Genomic DNA, 19886 nt, shown 5'->3' on the forward strand with positions numbered 1-19886 from the left:
GAAGAGATTTATATCTAGACGAGGAATAAGTGAAGTTATTTTCTCTGATAACGCCAAAACCATTCATAAGACAAGTACCGAATTACAAAATCTCTGGAAGAAAATCTGGACTACGGAACTTAAGGAGTATTTTAGTAAAATGCAAATTTCTTGGAAATTTCACACCGAAAGAGCTCCTTGGAGAGGAGGTTTTTTTGAAAGGCTAGTTGGTACTGTTAAAAACTGTCTGAAGAAAACACTGGGAAGATCTCAGTTAGATTACGAAGAACTGGAAACAGTTTTGAAGCGACCATCAACTCAAGACCGATAACTTACGAGACAAGTGATCAGGGCCGGCGTTAGGGGGGTAAGCGGGGCAAAAGTACCCCGGGCCTAACTAAAAGTCTCTGACTATTTCCAAAAAACCAGATTTTGGAGTAAAAATTACCTGGGGCCGGAAAATCCTAGCGCCGGCCCTGCAAGTGATGTCCGTGTACCTACTCCTTTGACACCGTCGCATTTCTGGATTGGTCGACGATTAAATACTCTTCCACCGAAAAGAATGGCGGGAGAATCTCTACCGAACAGACGAACTGAATTGAATCGGAAGTGGGTACATCGCGAAACCTAGGAATATGAATGACCCTTATCTTGGAATGGAAAACTGTATTCCCCAATACGGGCTCCCCGACGCATGTAAGGTAACGTAGCTCGAGCTAAAACTTTAACCTAAGGCTGTAGCGCCATCTCACGGCAAGCAGTATTACTAGATTAACATATATGCGTGTACATATAATTCCGTCTGCTAGACGATCGAAATAAACAGTAGTCACGGGTTTTTCTTTGGTTCAGTTGTGTAAACTGATTTTTATTAGTGGAGGAGGCTGAATGTTGGATTTTAGTAGCAAAATATTGTAATATCATATTTATCATTATTTGTCTCTTTTTTACTTTCGGAAAAAAAACAGCATGTTTTTGGAAAATTAAATTAAACGCTTTTCCTGGTTTCATTGTAAACACTATAAAAACACGTGGCGTGCCAACAACTAGCAGACGAAAATATTTTCTTAAGTTCAAACTATTTCCGCTAAATGTCTATAATGTTTTAAATTAAATGGTTTAACGTTGCCAAGCATACCTACTCAGTCTACCCCATAATTTCCTATCCAGAATTTCCATCCACCTAGTCGAAACACTGCTATAGATTTTGGAAACAATGGCGTAACGAGTACATACTGCAGTTACGTTCTGCTCATCAACGAAAAATCGGAGCTGAACCATCAGCAGAGGGGCAGCCAGATAACGTCGTTCTTGTAAAAGAGGATCAGCTTCCTCGACATCTTCGGACGATGGGACGAATCCTTGAAGTTCATCAAGATCATGTTTGGTAAAAACTCCCAAGCCTGAACTCAAGAGAGCAGTACAGCTTTTATACCCCTTTGAAGTAAATTGAACTTAAATATATGTGATAGTTATCATTTCCTAAAAATAATGTTGCCCTAGTTCATAATGTTAAGTCACATAAACAAATGATATGGAAATTTATATGTATAATTACGAACCCCTAAATAATCGAAATTTTGTGAACGGCCCCTTTTTTAAATCTTAATTGCGCATGACAGACCGTGCCCAATTGCCCATTCCAGAGAGCAGAGGTCGTACACCCAAGGTGGGCGTCAGATGACGAAACGAAAAGAACGCTAAACGCATAAAATTAGACTTGTCAATTCATTTAATGTAAAGCCATTTAAACAGTAAATAAACGTTCGTTAAGCTTTCGACGCTAGCGAAATCCGACACTCGTTAAAATCACGAACAGAGAGATTTAGAGGCAAAAAGAATGCCTCGAAAGAATACCTCAAATATTTATTTAAGTATGACTGATGAACTGAATTTATATTATTCGCCATTATTTATGAATATTTAGGTAAATTTCGATAAATTTTAGTAGTCAGAGCATTTATTTTAGTAGTCAAATGCCGTGACTAGTGCCTGGTCGTACACCCGTATCGTAGCGCCATCAAGTCGAATGGAGTAAAACATATGATAATTTTCGGGAAATAAATGTTTATAATCCCTGCCACCGAGACACTGGTGTAGCAAAGGGAAACAAAAAGAGGTAGACACTACGCGATTTTACCTTTGCTCTAGCGTAGTGTTTCATATATCCCGTAGCTATAAAGGACCGTGCCTTGTCTTTTCGACCCTTCTTTCGTTTGGTAAATTTTTCACTAGTCAAATTGACTAGTGAGCCCCCAGATTTCGATTAATTTTAGTAGTCAGAGCATTTATTTTAGTAGTCAAATGCCGTGACTAGTGCCTTATGTCCAACCCTGCCCGAGATGGAGGAAGGTAAGACGTCACCGGCGTGCCCTTCAATCGCGTCTGAACACGTTAACTTTCGGAAACCAATATGAGATAGCGTGCTGTTTCAATTTTTCAGAGGAAGGAGCTCATACTCGTGATGGGGATTGGGAGCAACTCTGAAATTCGTATCAACACAAAGTATAAATAAATACAGTCTCTAATGCCTACTTGCGCCAATGACCAAGTATGTCTAATGGTTCCGAAATTAGTTTATTTCTTTTCGTATAAGACCTATAATACGTGCAATTTAATAGACAGGTAACGTGCAGGAGAATAGACCAGGTTGTTTACCCTGCGCGTTTTCTAGTACACCATCTAGTTACTTTGGTTGCTTTCTTTGGCTTTTTATCATTCGTTGGTTTTGTAACGCTCGTCTTCAATGAAGTGGTAGGTTCGGTTGGTTTTCCAAACGGAATGACTTTTTCCGGTTTACCCTCGCAAATGTAACCTCTTGGGATATTAACGCGACAGTCAAACCAAAATCCGTTGAATTGTTGGTATTCCGCGAACTTCGGGTTGGTGCCGTTGGTACTCATCATACAAATCGAGGAACCGTTTGCACCCTGTAAATAATTAAATTACTTTATAAGGCATTATCGAAACCTTTGAATTGAATCCGCATTACGTCATTTGGTTGTCCCTTAAACCAATTTTGGAAATTTCCTTTTTCCACCGGAATATTGGTGTATTCCCAGGTGAATTTTGTTGGGGTATTTTTGTCTTTGTTACGTGCGGCAATCCAATACCAATCCTGGTACCTGTTAACTTTTCGGTTGATGTGTAGTAGGTTTTGGAGATAATCTATCAAGGAAAATTTTTATATATTTCCAATCTACATAGAGAGTGATAAGTATTTGCAGACGATTAAAAAATATCATCGTTTTTTAGGATAATTAAGCTTCATTGGGGAACAAACGCGCTACTTTGGTTGGCGGGCTTTCCAGAAGAACATAAAACTTAAAGTCAATAATCAGTAGAAGTTGGAGAGTAGTTATCCAGTACATACAAAACACAAACACACATATCATTCAAGAACACGATACAAACAGGGGCGTATAGCGAAGCACTTAGGTTTGGGAGGGGGAAGGTCAATTTTTGCCAACTCAAAGCCTAAAAATTGTTAACTTTATGGAATATATTTTTCAATATCAAATTCATAGTAAATGGCTTTAATTTAATAATTTCAATAAAAATAAAAACATTTAGTGTAAACCCAGTTTTAACGCCTATGGGGTCTCGGTTTGGCGAGTAGTTAGAACTTCCGACGGTTAGAGGCTTATGGCGTTTTCCATTGGAGTCCTCTGAGCGCTCCTGGAGCGCTCCTAAATATAAAACGTGTTCCATTGGGACAAAAAGGGCAACTCCAAAAAGGAGGCACGTCTTCCATTGGCACTGTTGCTCCCTCGCGGATTGATCCGAGCTGCCCCAACTCGAGGGACGGGGCAACCAAAAAAGAGCAATTTTTAAGCAAAGTGACTCCGAGAAAAATTCGTATTCCATTGGGAGGGCTGGAAGTCTAGTCCTCCGAGCACCTAGCGGAGTTCTCCGTGGTAGAGCGATGACGTAGAAGGCAAATCCGGATCACGCTCGGAGCAGTCCCAATGGAAAACGCCAATAAGCCCCATTTTCATGATCGCTGGTAGCGGGTAAAAATCGACAAAATCCGCTTCCGCTACACACTTTCTCACTTTCCGCGTCGATCTGTTTCAAACAGATATTTTAGCTTTATTTTCACGCTTGTGAGTGGCGGATGCGAATTTTGTCAATTTTTATCCGCTACCAGCGAGCATGAAAATGGGCCTTGAGCAATCTCTAGGTATTTTTGCGCAAAACCGGGGTACACGAACAAATGAAAAGTGCTTAGACGAGGCTAAAACAATTATCATAAAAAGCTCATTGGACTGCAGTTCGTGATTTCTATTTCAACGTCATGTACCATATTGTAGTAAAAATACTAGCCCTCCACCTAGAATAACATTAGCGCTCGCGCGACTACTTTCAATTAAGTAATATCAGGGGCTAAAATTAAGATTTTTTAGAACCGCTGTTACTCGCAATCGCGTGCGAGGATTCTTCTAAGTTTAGTATGATTTCTACCGTGCCGTGTCATGCCTACGGCGGCGGCGGCGGACGCCGGACAATGGAGCGAGACCAGGAGTCATAATACCATGTTCGCACGGAGAAGCTAGGGTAACCTAGGGGGGTTAGCTCACCCTCCCAGGTGAATAGCGGTGACCGTTCGGACGAGGAATTTTTCTCTCCGTTTTCCCAGAATTTTGAAACTCCGGAAACCGTTCGCTCGTTCTTTTTCTGCACCGATTTTACAACACACAGCTATTTCGATTTTCTGGTGCTCTAATCACGATATTATCTTTAATCATGATTAAATCGGATTTATTCAATATAATCATGATTAAATCGGATTTAATCAATATAATCATGATTAAAACGGATGTAATCAATATAATCATGATTAAAACGGATGTAATCAATATAATCATGAATAAATTGGATTTAATAATCTGAGGGGTGCGTCGTTGATCAAGGAAGTGAACTTCCCTGGAACCATTGCTTATGTCAATATATAGATTCACTATTGAAAGATAATACTGTATTATTTATTACGATTTTATTATAATTACAACGGGCAGGTCATTACTGGTTTGGATGCGTTATATAATCAAAGTAAACTAATTAAATCAAAATAATCACGATTTAATCATTCAATCAATATCAAGATCTAATCAAAATAATCACGATTTAATCATTCAATCAATATCAAGATCTAATCAAAATAATCACGATTTAATCATTCAATCAATATCAAGATCTAATCAAAATAATCACGATTTAATCATTCAATCAATATCAAGATCAAGATAATCACGATTCAATCATTCAATCAAGATCAAGATCTAATAAAAATAATCACGATTTAATCATTCAATTAAGATCAAGATCTAATAAAAATAATCACGATTTAATCATTCAATTAATTATAATCAAGATCTAATCAAAATAATCACGATTTAATCATTCAATCAATATCAAGATAATCGCGATTTAATCATTCAATCAAGATCAAGATCTAATCAAAATAATCACGATTCAATCATTCAATCAAGATCAAGATCTAATCAAGATAATCGCGATTTAATCATTCAATCAAGATCAAGATCTAATCAAAATAATCACGATTTAATCATTCAATCAAGATCAAGATCTAATCAAAATAATCATGATTTAATCATTCAATCAATATCAAGATAATCAAAATAATCACGATTTAATCATTCAATCAAGATCAAGATCTAATCAAAATAATCATGATTTAATCATTCAATCAATATCAAGATAATCACGATTGAATCATTCAATCAATATCAAGATCTAGTCAAAATAATAACGATTTAATCATTCAATTAAGATCAAGATCTAATAAAAATAATCACGATTTAATCATTCAATTAATTAAGATCAAGATCTAATAAAAATAATCACGATTTAATCATTCAATTAATTAAGATCAAGATCTAATCAAAATAATCACGATTTAATCATTCAATTAATTAAGATCAAGATCTAATAAAAATAATCACGATTTAATCATTCAATTAAGATCAAGATCGAATAAAAATAATCACGATTTAATCATTCAATTAATTAAGATCAAGATCTAATCAAAATAATAACGATTAAATTATTCGAAACATTTCAATCATTATAATCACGATCTAATCTTTAATCATGATTAAATCAGATTTACTCAAAGAAGGTACCATAAAGCGTTCGCACGCGCATAAGTTCTCGGAACTGGACTTCCCGTAATCCGTCAATTGTTCGCACCGAAGAAAATTATTGGTATCTCACCCCCCCCCCCCCAGGTGATCAGAAAACCGGAGGCGAACATCTTCAAGGTCCGCCTCCGGTTTTTTCGTCCGTCTTTTCGCCGAGCGTTCGGACTGTAAAAATGCTCACCCTAGCTTCTCCGTGCGAACATGGTTTACGAAGAGCCTATACGGCTCGTGTAAGACTAACAAGACGTACGACGGTCGGAATACACACAATCCTTCTAATGAGTTAAGTTTGTTTGAGCTATTCACAGCAACCTGCAACGCCGGTATCGCAACCAAAATATATCCACGGTCACACATATAAACATATTTACACTTATTTGTTACTTCTAGTCATACTTTGAAAACATCGAAAATTTCTTCGATCAGTGTCACTTTTATTTTTTACTTCTGATCACACTTATTTGTTACTACTTAGTCAGCCGTTGAGTGTCACACTTATTTATAAAACCACGAACATTGGGGTCCGGTAAATAACCCCGAAAACTATACTTAAATTTATTATTTACTGATATAACCGAAGTTGTATTTCAAGTGAATCCTAACCTATCCAATAATATTTTTTTAACGTTATCGGACTTAATTTTAAAGAAAATATCTACCACATAAAGGAAATCACCGAAAATAGTAAATTGGGCAAATGCCCAACTTCTTGGGCTCCGATTTGAAAACTTTATGAAAGGCTATCAATGGCGATGTTTGTACATTCGAACGAGATATCATTGACTCTTCTAGCCCTAACCGTTGAAGAGGTATGCGTGACACGGCGGCATCGGCGGCATCGGCAACGGCTACACTGTACGTGAGACTAATACACACAAATCCTTAGGATTGTGTGTAAAAACGCTTCCGTATTTCCGCAGCGAACAACAGACAAACACACACACACACACGGTGATTGTAAAACGCCTCCTAGGGACATAGTCCCCTCGGAGAGGTCAAAATACGATAAAGGTAATTTTTTTTAAGCTATCAATAATCAGAGAGTTTTTTATACATATTTTATCTCTCTGTTTTTAACAGATTAGAATTTTTTTTTGACACGCTTGGTTTTCGGTATAAATCACCCGGGCATTACATTTTTTGTCGCAGTTATATTTACGTCTTAGGTGTAGCCATCTCGTTATCGTGTTGCGTTAGTTATACTTAACATTTGTTTTTTAATGGTCTCGATCATTTTATCGTTGCGCCCGGTTTGCCGCGCTGTAAACTTCAACACTCTCTTCATTGGAAAAACAATTCTTCCAATTAATTTCATTGAAACCATGTGAAATGAAAAATATATTAATTTAAAAACAATGTTAAGTTTGTATTCAACTAGACTAGTTTTTGTATTTTCATTGTGTCTATTGGTAGAATAGTATTTATTAGAAACACAATTACTTTAACACTCTTTCAATGGTGTTTTTTAACTAATAAAAGGTGTTATTAAACACTTTAAAATGACATAATAACACCATTAAAATTGTTAGTGAACTATTAAGGGTGCAATGTACCTTTCACAAGGGCATTTATGTGTAATTTAATCATTTTTATATTAATTGGTTTATTAGCTAGGTGTAATTTTACTCTTTAAAGGGGCATAATTATACATCTAAAAGTGGGATTTAAGTCTTAGCAGGTGCAACTAAACTGTTTTAAAGTGCGCATTAACACCATTAAAAGTGTGATTTTACTCTTTATAAGGGCGTATTTACACCTTTAAAAGTGGGATTTTTACCTTAATATTATTTGAAGGTGTTATATAACTCTTTAAAAGGGTTTTGAACTCCTTTACGGGTGTGATTTTACTCTTTAAACAGTTGTATTTTACTCTTTAAACAGGTGTATTTTACTCTTTAAACAGGTGTATTTTACTCTTTAAACAGGTGGATTTTACTCTTTAAACAGATGCATTTTGCTCTTTAAACAGGTGTATTTTACTCTTTAAACAGGTGTATTTTACTCTTTAAACAGGTGTATTTTCTTGACAAAAGGTGTGTATTTTCTTGACAAAAGGTGTGTATTTTCTTGACAAAAGGTGTGTTATTTTCTTGTCAAAAGGTGTGTATTTTCTTTTCAAAAGGTGTGTATTTTCTTGTCAAAAGGTGTGTATTTTCTTGTCAAAAGGTGTGTATTTTCTTGTCAAAAGGTGTGTATTTTCTTGTCAAAAGGTGTGTATTTTTTGACAAAAGGTGTGTATTTTCTTGACAAAAGTTGTACTTTGTATCCCGAGAGGGTGTACATTAAGTATCTGGAAGGTGTCATATTTCTGGCGAAGAAAAACGTGTTATGAAGCACCCTTTTTTAATAATTTTTGGGAAGGTACTTGTTTCAACGCTTTCAGGGTAGGGATACGAATTGTGAGGTTCGACATTTGCAAATTTTGCGTACGGAATTTTGAATCTTGGAAGACCTATCACTAAATGCCACTGTTGAGTTCTGAGCCTAAAAGCAAGTGTCGGCTCGACGCAGGGCCGGATTAAGGCTTTATGTGACCCTAGGCCCAAGTTAATTCTTGTGCCCCCCTTTCAATAGCGAGCGAAGCGAGCTAGGCGCTTCCTCAATTTATAATTGAGAAATGGAAGGAAAATTCATTATGCTGCCAGATTTAGTATGTTGTCAGACGTCAAGGGCTAGACGGCAGTCCATCAGAGAATGTGACAATCAAACGTTTTTGTTCATAGGGGTGGACGCATTTACTAAAATTACTCCGGAAAATATTTTGTGAAAAGCAAATGATTAAAGTTTTGTACTTTTATTTTTTCCGAACCCTCTTGGTGCCCCTTGTAGGCTTGGTGCCCTAGGCCCAGGCCTATTCGGCCTATTGGTTAATCCGGCCCTGGCTCGACGTGTACTAGCTCGTTGCTCAACAGATGTCGCTAGCGACGACATAAAAACAAGATGCTTAAGCTACATTTTGACCCAAAAGGCTGGACATAAAAGTACCCCTCACGTCGATTGGCTCGTTTGTAAATTTGACAATAACTTAAATTATTGTAACTTTTAACAATTTACTTTGTATGGGATATATAATTTACGTTAAAGTCCACTAACTTGTAAGTAGAGTATAATTATAATACTCTACAATGTTTCTCTGACGACGTTATCGTTTCGTAATTTTGAATTTTAGCTTCCTGTGCCATAAATAGATGGCACCACGCTCTCCAGTAAAGTCGTTTTTTCGAAGAATCGTCTATATTCATTGCCATCTCTAATAAATATGGCCTTATCATAATACAGGTGGCAATGATAGAGCCGACAGTTGCTTTAATTGTTAACGTGATATTAATCATATTATCATACAGACAAGAACTGCCTTATTTTGTAAGCATTAAAAGAATAGAAGAATATAACTGATTTGGTACTTATGTTAAACATAAGGAGAAAATCCGGAACCACTCCTTCTGCGTAGAGTTTGTAAGTTCTTTCCCCAATGGTTAAAGGGGTTTTCCCCCGAGATATTCGGTTTCCCCTTCCATAAAAACTTGCTGAGGTTAACGGTAATAGTAAGTGTAGGGAGCTGACGGTTGGCTCGCGTGGCATGAAGGGCTTTCCACCACCCTCCTACGCATTGTAACCCGGCCACCTGTTACTTGATCACGCACAAGCAACATTGCTTATGTGGTCGAAGGTGGTGCCTTGGGTATTAGCTCTATTTAAAAAAAAAAGATAGGATGCTGGTGGACTTTCACGCGACGAAATAAGTTTCGTATGAATACATTAATTTGATGATAGGATAAACCAACCATTTTTTGCTGAGGAATGGATTTCAGGTAATCGCGCGTTCAGACTGACGCAAAATGTCATCGCGTCAAGATAAAGACGTCTATCGTCGTAAGTGCTCTGAAAGTAAAAACAATTTTCCTCTGTGGGAAGAAAGGCGAGTATTGATCCATTTTGTCCAATGTACCAAAACCGCGACACTTTTATTTTTAAATTACCATATGGGCCGTACCATCCTTCGGGACAAGATTCAGATTCTCCGGAAGCGGAAGTAGAAACGTCTTTCGTGAAGTATTGAAATAAAACTATTAATAAATTGTTAAGTTATTTGTGTTGAGTACGGTCGCTGTACTCACCATAAAAGATTATAATTAGAATCATTATTTTTAAATACCGTTCCATAGAATTTCTTTTCACAAGCGGAGCTTGAACGGTAATGTGTCGAACGGTATTGTCTTTAGATATGAAATAACTTTGCTAAATAGGATATTAATATTTATTTTTCCAGATAATGCGATTCGTGCGTATGAATTTTGGAAATAAAATTTGGGACAAATAAATATTTAACACATTTGATATATTAAGTTTCAATTTTTGAAATGCCATTATTCAGGATTTTGCTAGAATGGTTCAAAGAATAATAGCATTTGCGACCTGATAAATATGTAAAAGACAGAAGATAGCTCACAAATTACTTGAAGGAAAATTACACCCTGGGAAAACGTTATGCTAGTTAGAAAGGTCTTAAAAATAAGCAATTAATGGAATTTTCATTATATTTCTTTTGGAATCTGTACACCAGATTTCTGAAGTGGTTGGCCTCTCGGATCGGAAATATGAGCAGACCTAATGCAGTCCATAGTAATCGGCTTCAAGGCATTAATTTCTCATTTTAAGCACCTGTCACTCAAAAAGAGGCACAATTTGAAAGTGGTTACTTTATTCTCTAATAATAGTCACACCGTAATAGAATAACAATATTCCGCGGTGATTTACAAATAACAGTATTGCATTGTTCTTACTGTCGAACGTATCATGAATGCATTACTTAACTATTCATTTATGAAAATATCAATGCCCTTGAACCATGTCTTCAAGGTCATTCAAAATGTATCTTAAGAACCATTAAAAATAGAAACTTGGTTCCATAACAATTTATGTTGAAATGGCGTAATGTGACCAATCGAAACTTGATATATTTTATACCAAACACAAGAGGGTCGTAAAGAGAGTAATTATCTAGAGACTACACTTAATGGCCAATAAATCGAAAAGTACTATTTCTAAAGCATAAAAATTTGCCAATTAGCTAGACGTTGGTTCAAGCTCATTAAAAATTTATCTCGAAAACCATTAGGGGTAGGGGAATGCACGTTTCTAAGTCAAATTATCTTTGACCGATGCAAAAATAACCCAAATTAAAAAACCTATAATGTCTAAGAATTTCCTAATTATTAACCAGAAAGGGATTTTTATAAGGATCTGAATAAAGTAAAGTTTAACGATATCACACTGCTGGTCTCCTTATGACGACAAAGGATCATAAATTCCCATTGGCTGATTTTATTTTAAATCTTTGTTAGATTTCAAAAGTTGAAATTAATTAAGCTTTGTTTTAAAATTGCATTAATTATTTTGGTCAATACGTCGTAGAACGTATAGAACACATAGCACGTGTAGGGGTCACTTAACAACAGAAATTTCGATGACCTTGAACCATGTCGTCAATGTCATACAAAATTTATATCGAGAAACATTAGAGACACAAATCAAATTTGATTAGATATATTTTTTAATAAAACTGGATTTCAAACAAAACAGTGGGTATAATGTGTTAAAGTTTACCCAATTATAATATGGTTGCCAATAATAATTTATGAATTATTATGTAACTCAGGATAATATGCTATTTAGCTAAATGTATACAAAATGTATTATGTGTAAATTAACGTCATAAGCAGTCAACAAACTATTAATATAAAAGAAAATATCAACACATATTCACAAAAAGTCCAGGAAAAATGTGCCCAAGGACTACGAACACCAAAATCCGGCCTTGGTTTACCGTTTTGTGTTTTAAATTGCTAAATGGTTTAGCAATATAATTAGTAGTTACGCAGAAAGTAACTTCTGATAAAAAATTTCAGCACAAATCCCGCTCTTGTCAAAGCAAATATCAAAGTCTAATTTCATGAGAAATAAGGTTTTGGCGCTACTTCAGGGTCAGTGGTGGCGCCCTTGCTGGGCGCTACTCAAGGCCCTTAAGCTGCCCTTGATTATACTATATTTAATTAATTTAATCTGTCTTCGGGATGAACATAAAGTAGTATCAAACGTAGCATTGTGTGCAGACCGTTTATCCGAGCTTAAATATCTTGTTTTGATTTCGATGCTAGCGACATCCGACACTCGCTAAAATCACGAACAGAGAGATTTAGTGGCAAAAAGAATGCCTCGAAAGAATACCTCAAATATTTCCAGAAGCATGACGTCCCAAAATCCATATTAACGTTAATCCCCAGACGACGATCAGGATTAGAATTTTGAAGACGCAAGAATGTATTTATTTATAGTGTAGACAGAATGACTACGCGCAGACGATCCGCTGCCCTCACGGTCGAATTTATCACCCACCCTGAGATCAGGGTTGAACATAAGGATATTTTTTTAGTAGTCAGCCTGACTAGTGAGCCTCCTACCTTAATTTATTTTAGTAGTCACTGACTTGGGGGTAAAAATGTTGGTATAAAAACAATAAGGACAGCCAGCATTTGGCTTTACCCGTCAGAATTAAAATGGGAGTTTATTTGAGTTACATGATGTGATTTTTTTTTAAATGTGATTGATGAATGCTCAATTTAAATTATTCGCCATTATTTCTCAATATTTAGGTAAATTTTTGGTTTGAGTCTATTTGATCGATTCCCAAATGATCGAACGGGTTCCATTTGATCGAATTTCCATTTGATCGAATTGAATTTGATCGATTGGCATTTGATCGAATGGCATTTGATCGAACGAAATTTGATTGAAAGCTACTGTAGGGTAAAACTACTAGTTTTTGGGAGTAAATCGAAAAGGCAACGGTGCATACGCGCCTACGGCGCGCGTACATCAACCTAACCTAACTTAACCGGCCCTATTTATATATATCAAAAACAACGGGCCGTTATCGTCGATGTCATAAAAAATTCCATCATATAGTGTATAAAGTAAAAATCTCTTCATCTTTGTGGCTTAATACAGTTAAAGCAATGAATTATTCCATCATTATTCCTTCTGCACTTAAGCAATGAATTATTCCATCATTATTCCTTTTCCACTTAAGCAATGAATTATTCCATCATTATTCCTTCTGCACTTCATATTGACATTCGGTAAAATAAAAACATACCAACTGGTACTATAAATACTTTTGAATTCGATCAAATAGTATTCGATCATTTGAAGGTTCGATCTTATGAAACAAATGACAAATGGGATTCGATCAAATGGAATTTCGATCAATTGCAACGTATAATGATCGACTGTCGATCACATATTTTTCGATCAAATGGACCAACACAAAATTTTTCACTAGTCAAATTGACTAGTGAGCACCCAGATTTCGATTAATTTTAGTAGTCAGATGCCCTGACTAGTGCCTTATGTCCAACCCTGCCCGAGATGGAGGAAGGTAAGACGTCACCGGCGTGCCCTTCAATCGCGTCTGAACACGTCAACTCTCGGGAACCAATATGAGATAGCGTGCTGTTTCGATTTTTTAGAGGAAGGAGCTCATACTCTATGATCGCGGTGGGGATAGGGAGGAACTCTGAAATTCGTATCAACATAAAGTATAAATAAATTATAACAAAAACAGTTCTCCGAACTGGAAAAACTGTTTAGAGCAGTGGCGTAGCCGGGGGGGGCACAGGGGGTACATGCCCCCCCCCCGAAACATATGGTCGTACGTACAAATATTTTTATTTTTTTACTTTTTTTTTCAATGGTGTGCCCTCCCCCCCCCCCGAAACAAAATCCTGGCTACGCTACTGGTTTAGAACTCTTACCAGCTAAAGCCTTAAAGGTGCAGATATTACTTTTAGTCTAATTTTATATCTTCATATACAAGGTGTTTAAATAGGTTATCCAAAATTTGAAGGAGTTGTAGGGGGTGAGTTGAGAAGTATGCCTGTTTTTTCCCATTTTCCTACGATGAGTTAGATGAGCGCCAGAGAGCTTTAAAGTGTGGCCTACCAGCCCCTGGAAGTAGGCTGCAACAAGCGCCCGGGTACTTTTGCCCCATGGACTAATTAATTAATTAGTCCATGTAGTCCATGTTTGCCCCGTAGGAGGATGGTGGCAAGCCCTGCTACTATGCCTAATGATGAAGACAAACTGATGGTTCCGAAAATAGTTTATTTCTTTTCGTATAAGCAGAAGTAAATGAACCGAGGTTATAGAAATAGCGCTCAGAATCGGAGGGCATTTTCCTTATGAAAATCATGAGAAAAACAAGTCATATAAAAGCTAATTACCAGCTCCGTCTTTTGACGCGTTAAATTGCACTTGGGAATTGTAGGTATAGCTATTTCTATGTATAAAAACTTGTTTCATAAAAACAAAAACGATTTTTTTTCAGCCAAAGAGCGCGCAAAATTTCGAATTTTAGGTCAAAATGTAACTTCATAAGGAAAACGCCTCCAACATGGGGAGCATAGCAGTCTGATAACTTCGGTTCATTTACTTTTTGTACAATTTAATAGACAGGTTAAGCACGCGCGAGGAAACGCTTTGCGGGAACGTGGAGGAGAAGAGGTTGTTTACCCTGCACGGTTTCTAGAACACCTTCTACACTTTGATCGTCTTGGTTTCACAGCCTTCTTCACATTCCTCTTCTTTGAAACTATCGTCTTCATTGTTGTGGTAGGCTCGATGGCTTTTGCATTTTGAATTACTTTGGTTGATTTCTTAGGCTTTTTATCATTCGAACGTTTCGTAACTGTCGTCTTCGATGAAATGGAAGGTTGTGTGGTGACCTTTACACTTATACTTGCTCTATTTGGTTTCTTAATTTCTTTTACAGGTGGATGCTTTTGAACTTTCGCCTTCCATGAAGTGGTAGGTTCGGTTGGTTTTCCAAACGGAATGACTTCTCCCAGTCTACCCTCGCAAATGTAACCTCTTGGGATATTGACGCGACAGTCAAACCAAAATCCGTTGAATTGTTGGTATTCCGCGAACTTCGGGTTGGTGCCGTTGGTACTGATCATACAAATCGAGGAACCGTTTGCGCCCTGTAAATAATTCAATTACTTTATAAGGCATTATCGAGGCATTTTAATTGAATCCGCATTACGTCATTTGGTTGTCCCTTAAACCAATTTTGGAAATTTCCTTTTTCCACCGGAATATTGGTGTATTCCCAGGTGAATTTTGTTGGGGTATTTTTGTCTTTGTTACGAGCGCCAATCCAATACCAATCCTGGTACCTGTTAACTTTTCGGTTGATGTGTAGTAGGTTTTGGAGATAATCTAGCAAGGAAAATTTTGATTTATTTCCAATCTACATAGAGAGTGATAAGTATTTGCAGACGATTGAAAAATATCATCGTTTTTTAGGATAATTAAGCTTCATTGGGGAACAAACTTTGGCAGGCTTTCCAAAAGAACATAAAACTACGTTTCACTGCGTAGGTATATGTATCAATACATTAATTTGATATTTGATGATAGGATAAACCAACCATTTTTTGCTGAGGAATGGATTTCAGGTAATCGCGCGTTCAGACTGACGCAAAATGTCATCGCGTCAAGATAAAGACGTCTATCGTCGTAAGTGCTCTGAAAGTAAAAACAATTTTCCTCTGTGGGAAGAAAGGCGAGTATTGATCCATTTTGTCCAATGTACCAAAACCGCGACACTTTTATTTTTAAATTACCATATGGGCCGTACCATCCTTCGGGACAAGATTCAGATTCTCCGGAAGCGAAAGTAGAAAAGTCTTTCGTGAAGTATTGAAATAAAACTATTAATAAATTGTTTAGTTATTTGTGTTGAGTACGGTCGCTGTACTCACCATAAAAGATTATAATTAGAATCATTATTTTTAAATACCGTTCCATAGAATTTCTTTTCACAAGCGGAGCTTGAACGGTAATGTGTCGAACGGTATGGTCTTTAGATATGAAATAACTTTGCTAAATAGGATATTAATATTTATTTTTCCAGATAATGCGATTCGTGCGTATGAATTTTGGAATTAAAATTTGGGACAAATATAAATATTTAACACATTTGATATATTAAGTTTCAATTTTTGAAATGCCATTATTCAGGATTTTGCTAGAATGGTTCAAAGAATAATAGCATTTGCGACCTGATAAATATGTAAAAGACAGAAGATAGCTCACAAATTACTTGAAGGAAAATTACACCCCGGGAAAACGTTATGCTAGTTAGAAAGGTCTTAAAAATAAACAATGAAAATTTCAAAAAATAAATTCCAAAATGGTTTTGAAAAAAAAATTAAAGTTACTTAGGAAAACTCAAAAAATTCGGCGGCAGGAACAAAATTTATGATGCTGATAAGCTACAAATTAGGCGCTTACGAAGTAAATTACTAAGATTTTTGAAAATGGCTATTGCTATTGCCTCCTATGACTAACTTGTTATTTTTATGACCATATATTTTGGTGTAAAATCCGTCTTTTTCAACCAAACCAATATTTTGTACGTTTTGAAGTATTTACAATTTTCTCATTGACAGTTTTCGTCAATCACTTATACCGGTCAAAACATAAATTTTGAAAAACATGATTATCCTTTTCAGTTTTTCTGAAACTTAGAAATTACATAATTGCCCTGACAATTTCAAAGCTCTACCGATTATAGTTTTTGAAATAAAAACCATTTTCTAGCAAGATCGGACACTATAATTTCCTGGTTTGACTGGTTTCCGTTCGAAACGGCCGAAGTTGGGCAGAAAAAATACTGAAATTGAATTTACCGAAAATTCGTCCCGAATTTTTCGAATGATTCCGTGACTATAAATGATTAGAAAGCTTATTTCATTGTAACTGTTTTGATGAAGTAAAGCAAGGGACAGGAAGCTAGTGTTTATAGATCATGTATTGGATTTCAAATTATACGTCTGTGGAATCTCTTGGTATAGAAAAGACTAAAATTTCAGTTCAAATCTGGCATAGCTTTTTCAACGATTCTAATAATAATAATAATACTAATAATAATAATCAGCTAGGCTAATACCTCGGATAATACCCAAGGCACCACCGTAGGCCTAAGTCATCAAGCGACTTTTAAAGCCATTAATTCAGGTGGCCGGGGATATAGTTCCTCCAAGATTTGATGAAACAATTTCCAAAACTAGCGTTCCAAACATGTATTTATCTTTAGTAATCCAATAAATGTGATTTAAAGAAACTTTTCATTGGCTGATTTTTGCAAATATAGTTTAGACCAGAAGAAAATACAGGGCTGGATTAACTATTAAACGAGAGAAGCAATTGCTTAGGGCAACAAGAGAATTGGGGGCAAGCAAAAAGTTTCCATTAAACACAATTCCCAAACTTGAAGAAAATAGAGGGAATTTCTCCTCTCAAACGTTGGCAGTCGAGAGAGTTTTCTACCTTCGTATCCCGTCGCTCGTTTTCGCTGGCTGCCCAGGAGTCACGATTGCAACCAGTCTCCATAGAGCCGGCGCAAGCGTGCATCGCGCGCCGCAACGTTAGTTTTTAGATCCACATCGATATATATATATCGAGGGAGATCTATTACAATCGTCAGATAGTTGTAAATGTTGTCGTTGTCGTCCTAAATTGCAAAGACTTAGATATCTTTTTATTGAAGTGACATATCAACGCCGTTTTTTTTTTCAAGAACACTTAATAGGGTTACCGCTACCTGAGAAACCGAGTTCCGAGTGTTAAAATTAGTTAGCGGAGATTTAGTGGCCCCTTTAATCCGACCCCCATCGCGTCTGTTGCGAATTTTTACGCAGGGTGTAATTTTTGATACAAGTGACTTATCGGATTAGTTTTATTATATTTTAAACCTACTTCAACCATTTACATTCGATATCAGTTTCAGTGCCGTAAACTACTTAGGGGCCCAGCTGAACCCCCTTTCCCGATTGTGGGCATTTTTCTAAAAAAAAAGCAACGACTTTTTTTCAGGATCACTTAATAGGGTTACCGCTACCTGCGAAAACAAAGTAACAAATAAGTGTTAAGCTTGTTTTCCCCTGGCGCGCGCAACGACACGTTTCTCAGCTTTGAAACGTTCAAACGTTTTTACGCGCGTAAATAAAATAACATTATGACGCGCGCTAGTGGAAAACAAGCTTAATTGCTTGTTTTCCACTAGCGCGCGTCATAATGTTATTTTATTTACGCGCGTAAAAACGTTTGAACGTTTCAAAGCTGAGAAACGCGTCGTTGCGCGCGCCAGTGGAAAACAAGCTTAACACTAACCGTCTGACCAGAAGTGTGACGAGAAGTAATAAATAAGTGTTACACCAAATTTTTTAAATAATTCTAACAAAATATGGCCATAACAATAACGTATAACCAGAAGAACGAGAAGCTTTAGATATTAGACGGCAAGATGCAAGATTAATTAACTAAACCAGTGTCGTCCCGCTGGCAATGGACGAAGGGGGTATTTTCGGTCCCCGAAGAAAAACAAAACTCGTAGGCTCCGGCGAAAGTGAGATTTATCTTCAACAACTAATCCTATAAATGTCAATATTAGCAAGAATGCATGGAGGCACTAACGACGTAAGAACAATGAAAAAGTGAAATGTGGGCAACATGAAGTTATACTTCTCAGTTTTTGGGGAATTGACTGGCGCCCTCTAGTGTTTACATTTTCAAATAGTCATAGAAAATGTAGTCTCTCGTATCTAGTGAAAGATACAAACACTCTATAGCTTAAAGTTGGCTCTATCAGACTATCATTGCCACCTGTATAATGATAAGGCCCTTGTTATTAGAGATGGCTATGAATATAGACGATTCTTCGAAAAAACGACCTTACTGGAGAGCGTGGTGTCATCTATTAACGGCAAAGGAAGCTCAAATTAAAATTAGCGACACCATAACGTCGTCAGAAAACTATTTATAATTATTACAATTAGACAAATTATACTCTACTTACGTCGTTAGTGGACTTTAACTCAAATTATATATCCAAAATAAAATATATTCTTAACAATTAATATAATTTAAGTTATTGTCAAATTTAAATACGAGGCAATAACGTGAGGGGTACTTTTATGTCCCCCCTTTTGGTTCAAAATGTACCTTAAGCATCTTGTTTTGATGTCGACGCTAGCGACATCTGTTGAAAAACGAGCTAGTACACGTCGAGCCGACATTTGCTTTAAAGGACGGGTAACTAAGTATAATATATATATTCTTTGGGAAAATATTTTCTTCGAGCCGCTATGTTGGGCGCTACTGTGAACTCGAGTAGAAATGATGGATTTTTCAGAATATTATGATAGCCTAGAAGTAAATGTTAAAATTAAATATAGAGAAAAAAAATATCTTCTGTTAATATTGTTGCCCTTATTTAGTTAAAACAAAAGATTGTAATATAATAAACCCAAGTGAAGTTTCTAGTTTTATTCATTTGCCTCCAGGAACTTTTGCTGATATATACATCTATTTAATCGATGGTATATCCCCATTTACTAAAATGCCTTTAGTCTATAGTTGAGGAACGGCCGTCGTTGAGGCTATAGCAGAAGTCATATATATATATATATATATATATATATATATATATTGTTGTTTAGACAATACTAAAGTATTGGATTTTTTTTTAATTATTTTTTTATAATAAAACAGGTACGGCTTACATTAAATGCAGGATTTTGATTTAGTTGAGCTAGAAGTTTGTTATAAAAACTTGTCTAGGTTAACGGTAATAGTTAGTGTAGGGAGCTGTTGGCTCGATCTCGTGGCATGCAGGGC

At 36.3% G+C, this 19886-nt stretch overlaps 2 protein-coding genes across 3 annotated transcripts; both read right to left on the reverse strand.

Annotated features, from left to right (window-relative positions):
• Positions 1 to 987: 987 nt before the first annotated feature.
• Positions 988 to 10347, reverse strand: LOC149925960 (low affinity immunoglobulin epsilon Fc receptor-like). 2 transcript variants are annotated; one of them, XM_090160574.1, is made up of 6 exons: positions 10262 to 10347; positions 10124 to 10186; positions 9929 to 10048; positions 2972 to 3147; positions 2670 to 2909; positions 988 to 1416 (listed from the first exon to the last, which is right to left on the reverse strand). In XM_090160574.1, the coding sequence occupies exons 1-6, from the start codon at positions 10305 to 10307 to the stop codon at positions 1099 to 1101; spliced, it is 963 nt and encodes a 320-aa protein (XP_090016700.1). In that variant the 5' UTR covers positions 10308 to 10347; the 3' UTR covers positions 988 to 1098. The 2 variants fall into 2 exon arrangements, with proteins under 2 accessions (XP_090016700.1, XP_090016701.1); XM_090160575.1 differs by having other exon boundaries at positions 1330 to 1416; positions 2638 to 2909.
• A 3952-nt stretch (positions 10348 to 14299) lies between these two features.
• Positions 14300 to 17621, reverse strand: LOC149925961 (uncharacterized). The gene is made up of 6 exons (XM_090161831.1): positions 17538 to 17621; positions 15968 to 16088; positions 15830 to 15892; positions 15635 to 15754; positions 15247 to 15422; positions 14300 to 15184 (listed from the first exon to the last, which is right to left on the reverse strand). Exons 1-6 carry the CDS (start codon positions 17619 to 17621, stop codon positions 14711 to 14713), a joined length of 1038 nt encoding a protein of 345 aa, XP_090017957.1. The 3' UTR covers positions 14300 to 14710.
• Between the last annotated feature and the right edge of the window lie 2265 nt (positions 17622 to 19886).

This window comes from Leiobunum rupestre, chromosome 10 (assembly GCF_980474605.1).
Source record: "Leiobunum rupestre chromosome 10, qqLeiRupe1.1.hap1, whole genome shotgun sequence".
Lineage (NCBI taxonomy): Eukaryota > Metazoa > Arthropoda > Arachnida > Opiliones > Sclerosomatidae > Leiobunum > Leiobunum rupestre.

Bases quoted from the DNA above. Each gene is read 5' to 3' on its own strand.
- LOC149925961 (XM_090161831.1), bottom strand. From the start codon at position 17,621: ATGCACGCTTGCGCCGGCTCTATGGAGACTGGTTGCAATCGTGACTCC. The intron at 15,893-15,967 runs GTGAGTACAGCG...ACTTCACGAAAG, and splicing joins TCTAATTATAATCTTTTATG to ACTTTTCTACTTTCGCTTCC. The intron at 15,423-15,634 runs GTTGGTTTATCC...TTTCCTTGCTAG, and splicing joins CCATTCCTCAGCAAAAAATG to ATTATCTCCAAAACCTACTA.
- LOC149925960 (XM_090160574.1), bottom strand. From the start codon at position 10,307: ATGGAACGGTATTTAAAAATAATGATTCTAATTATAATCTTTTATG. The intron at 10,187-10,261 runs GTGAGTACAGCG...ACTTCACGAAAG, and splicing joins TCTAATTATAATCTTTTATG to ACGTTTCTACTTCCGCTTCC. The intron at 10,049-10,123 runs GTAATTTAAAAA...TTCTTCCCACAG, and splicing joins AGGATGGTACGGCCCATATG to AGGAAAATTGTTTTTACTTT.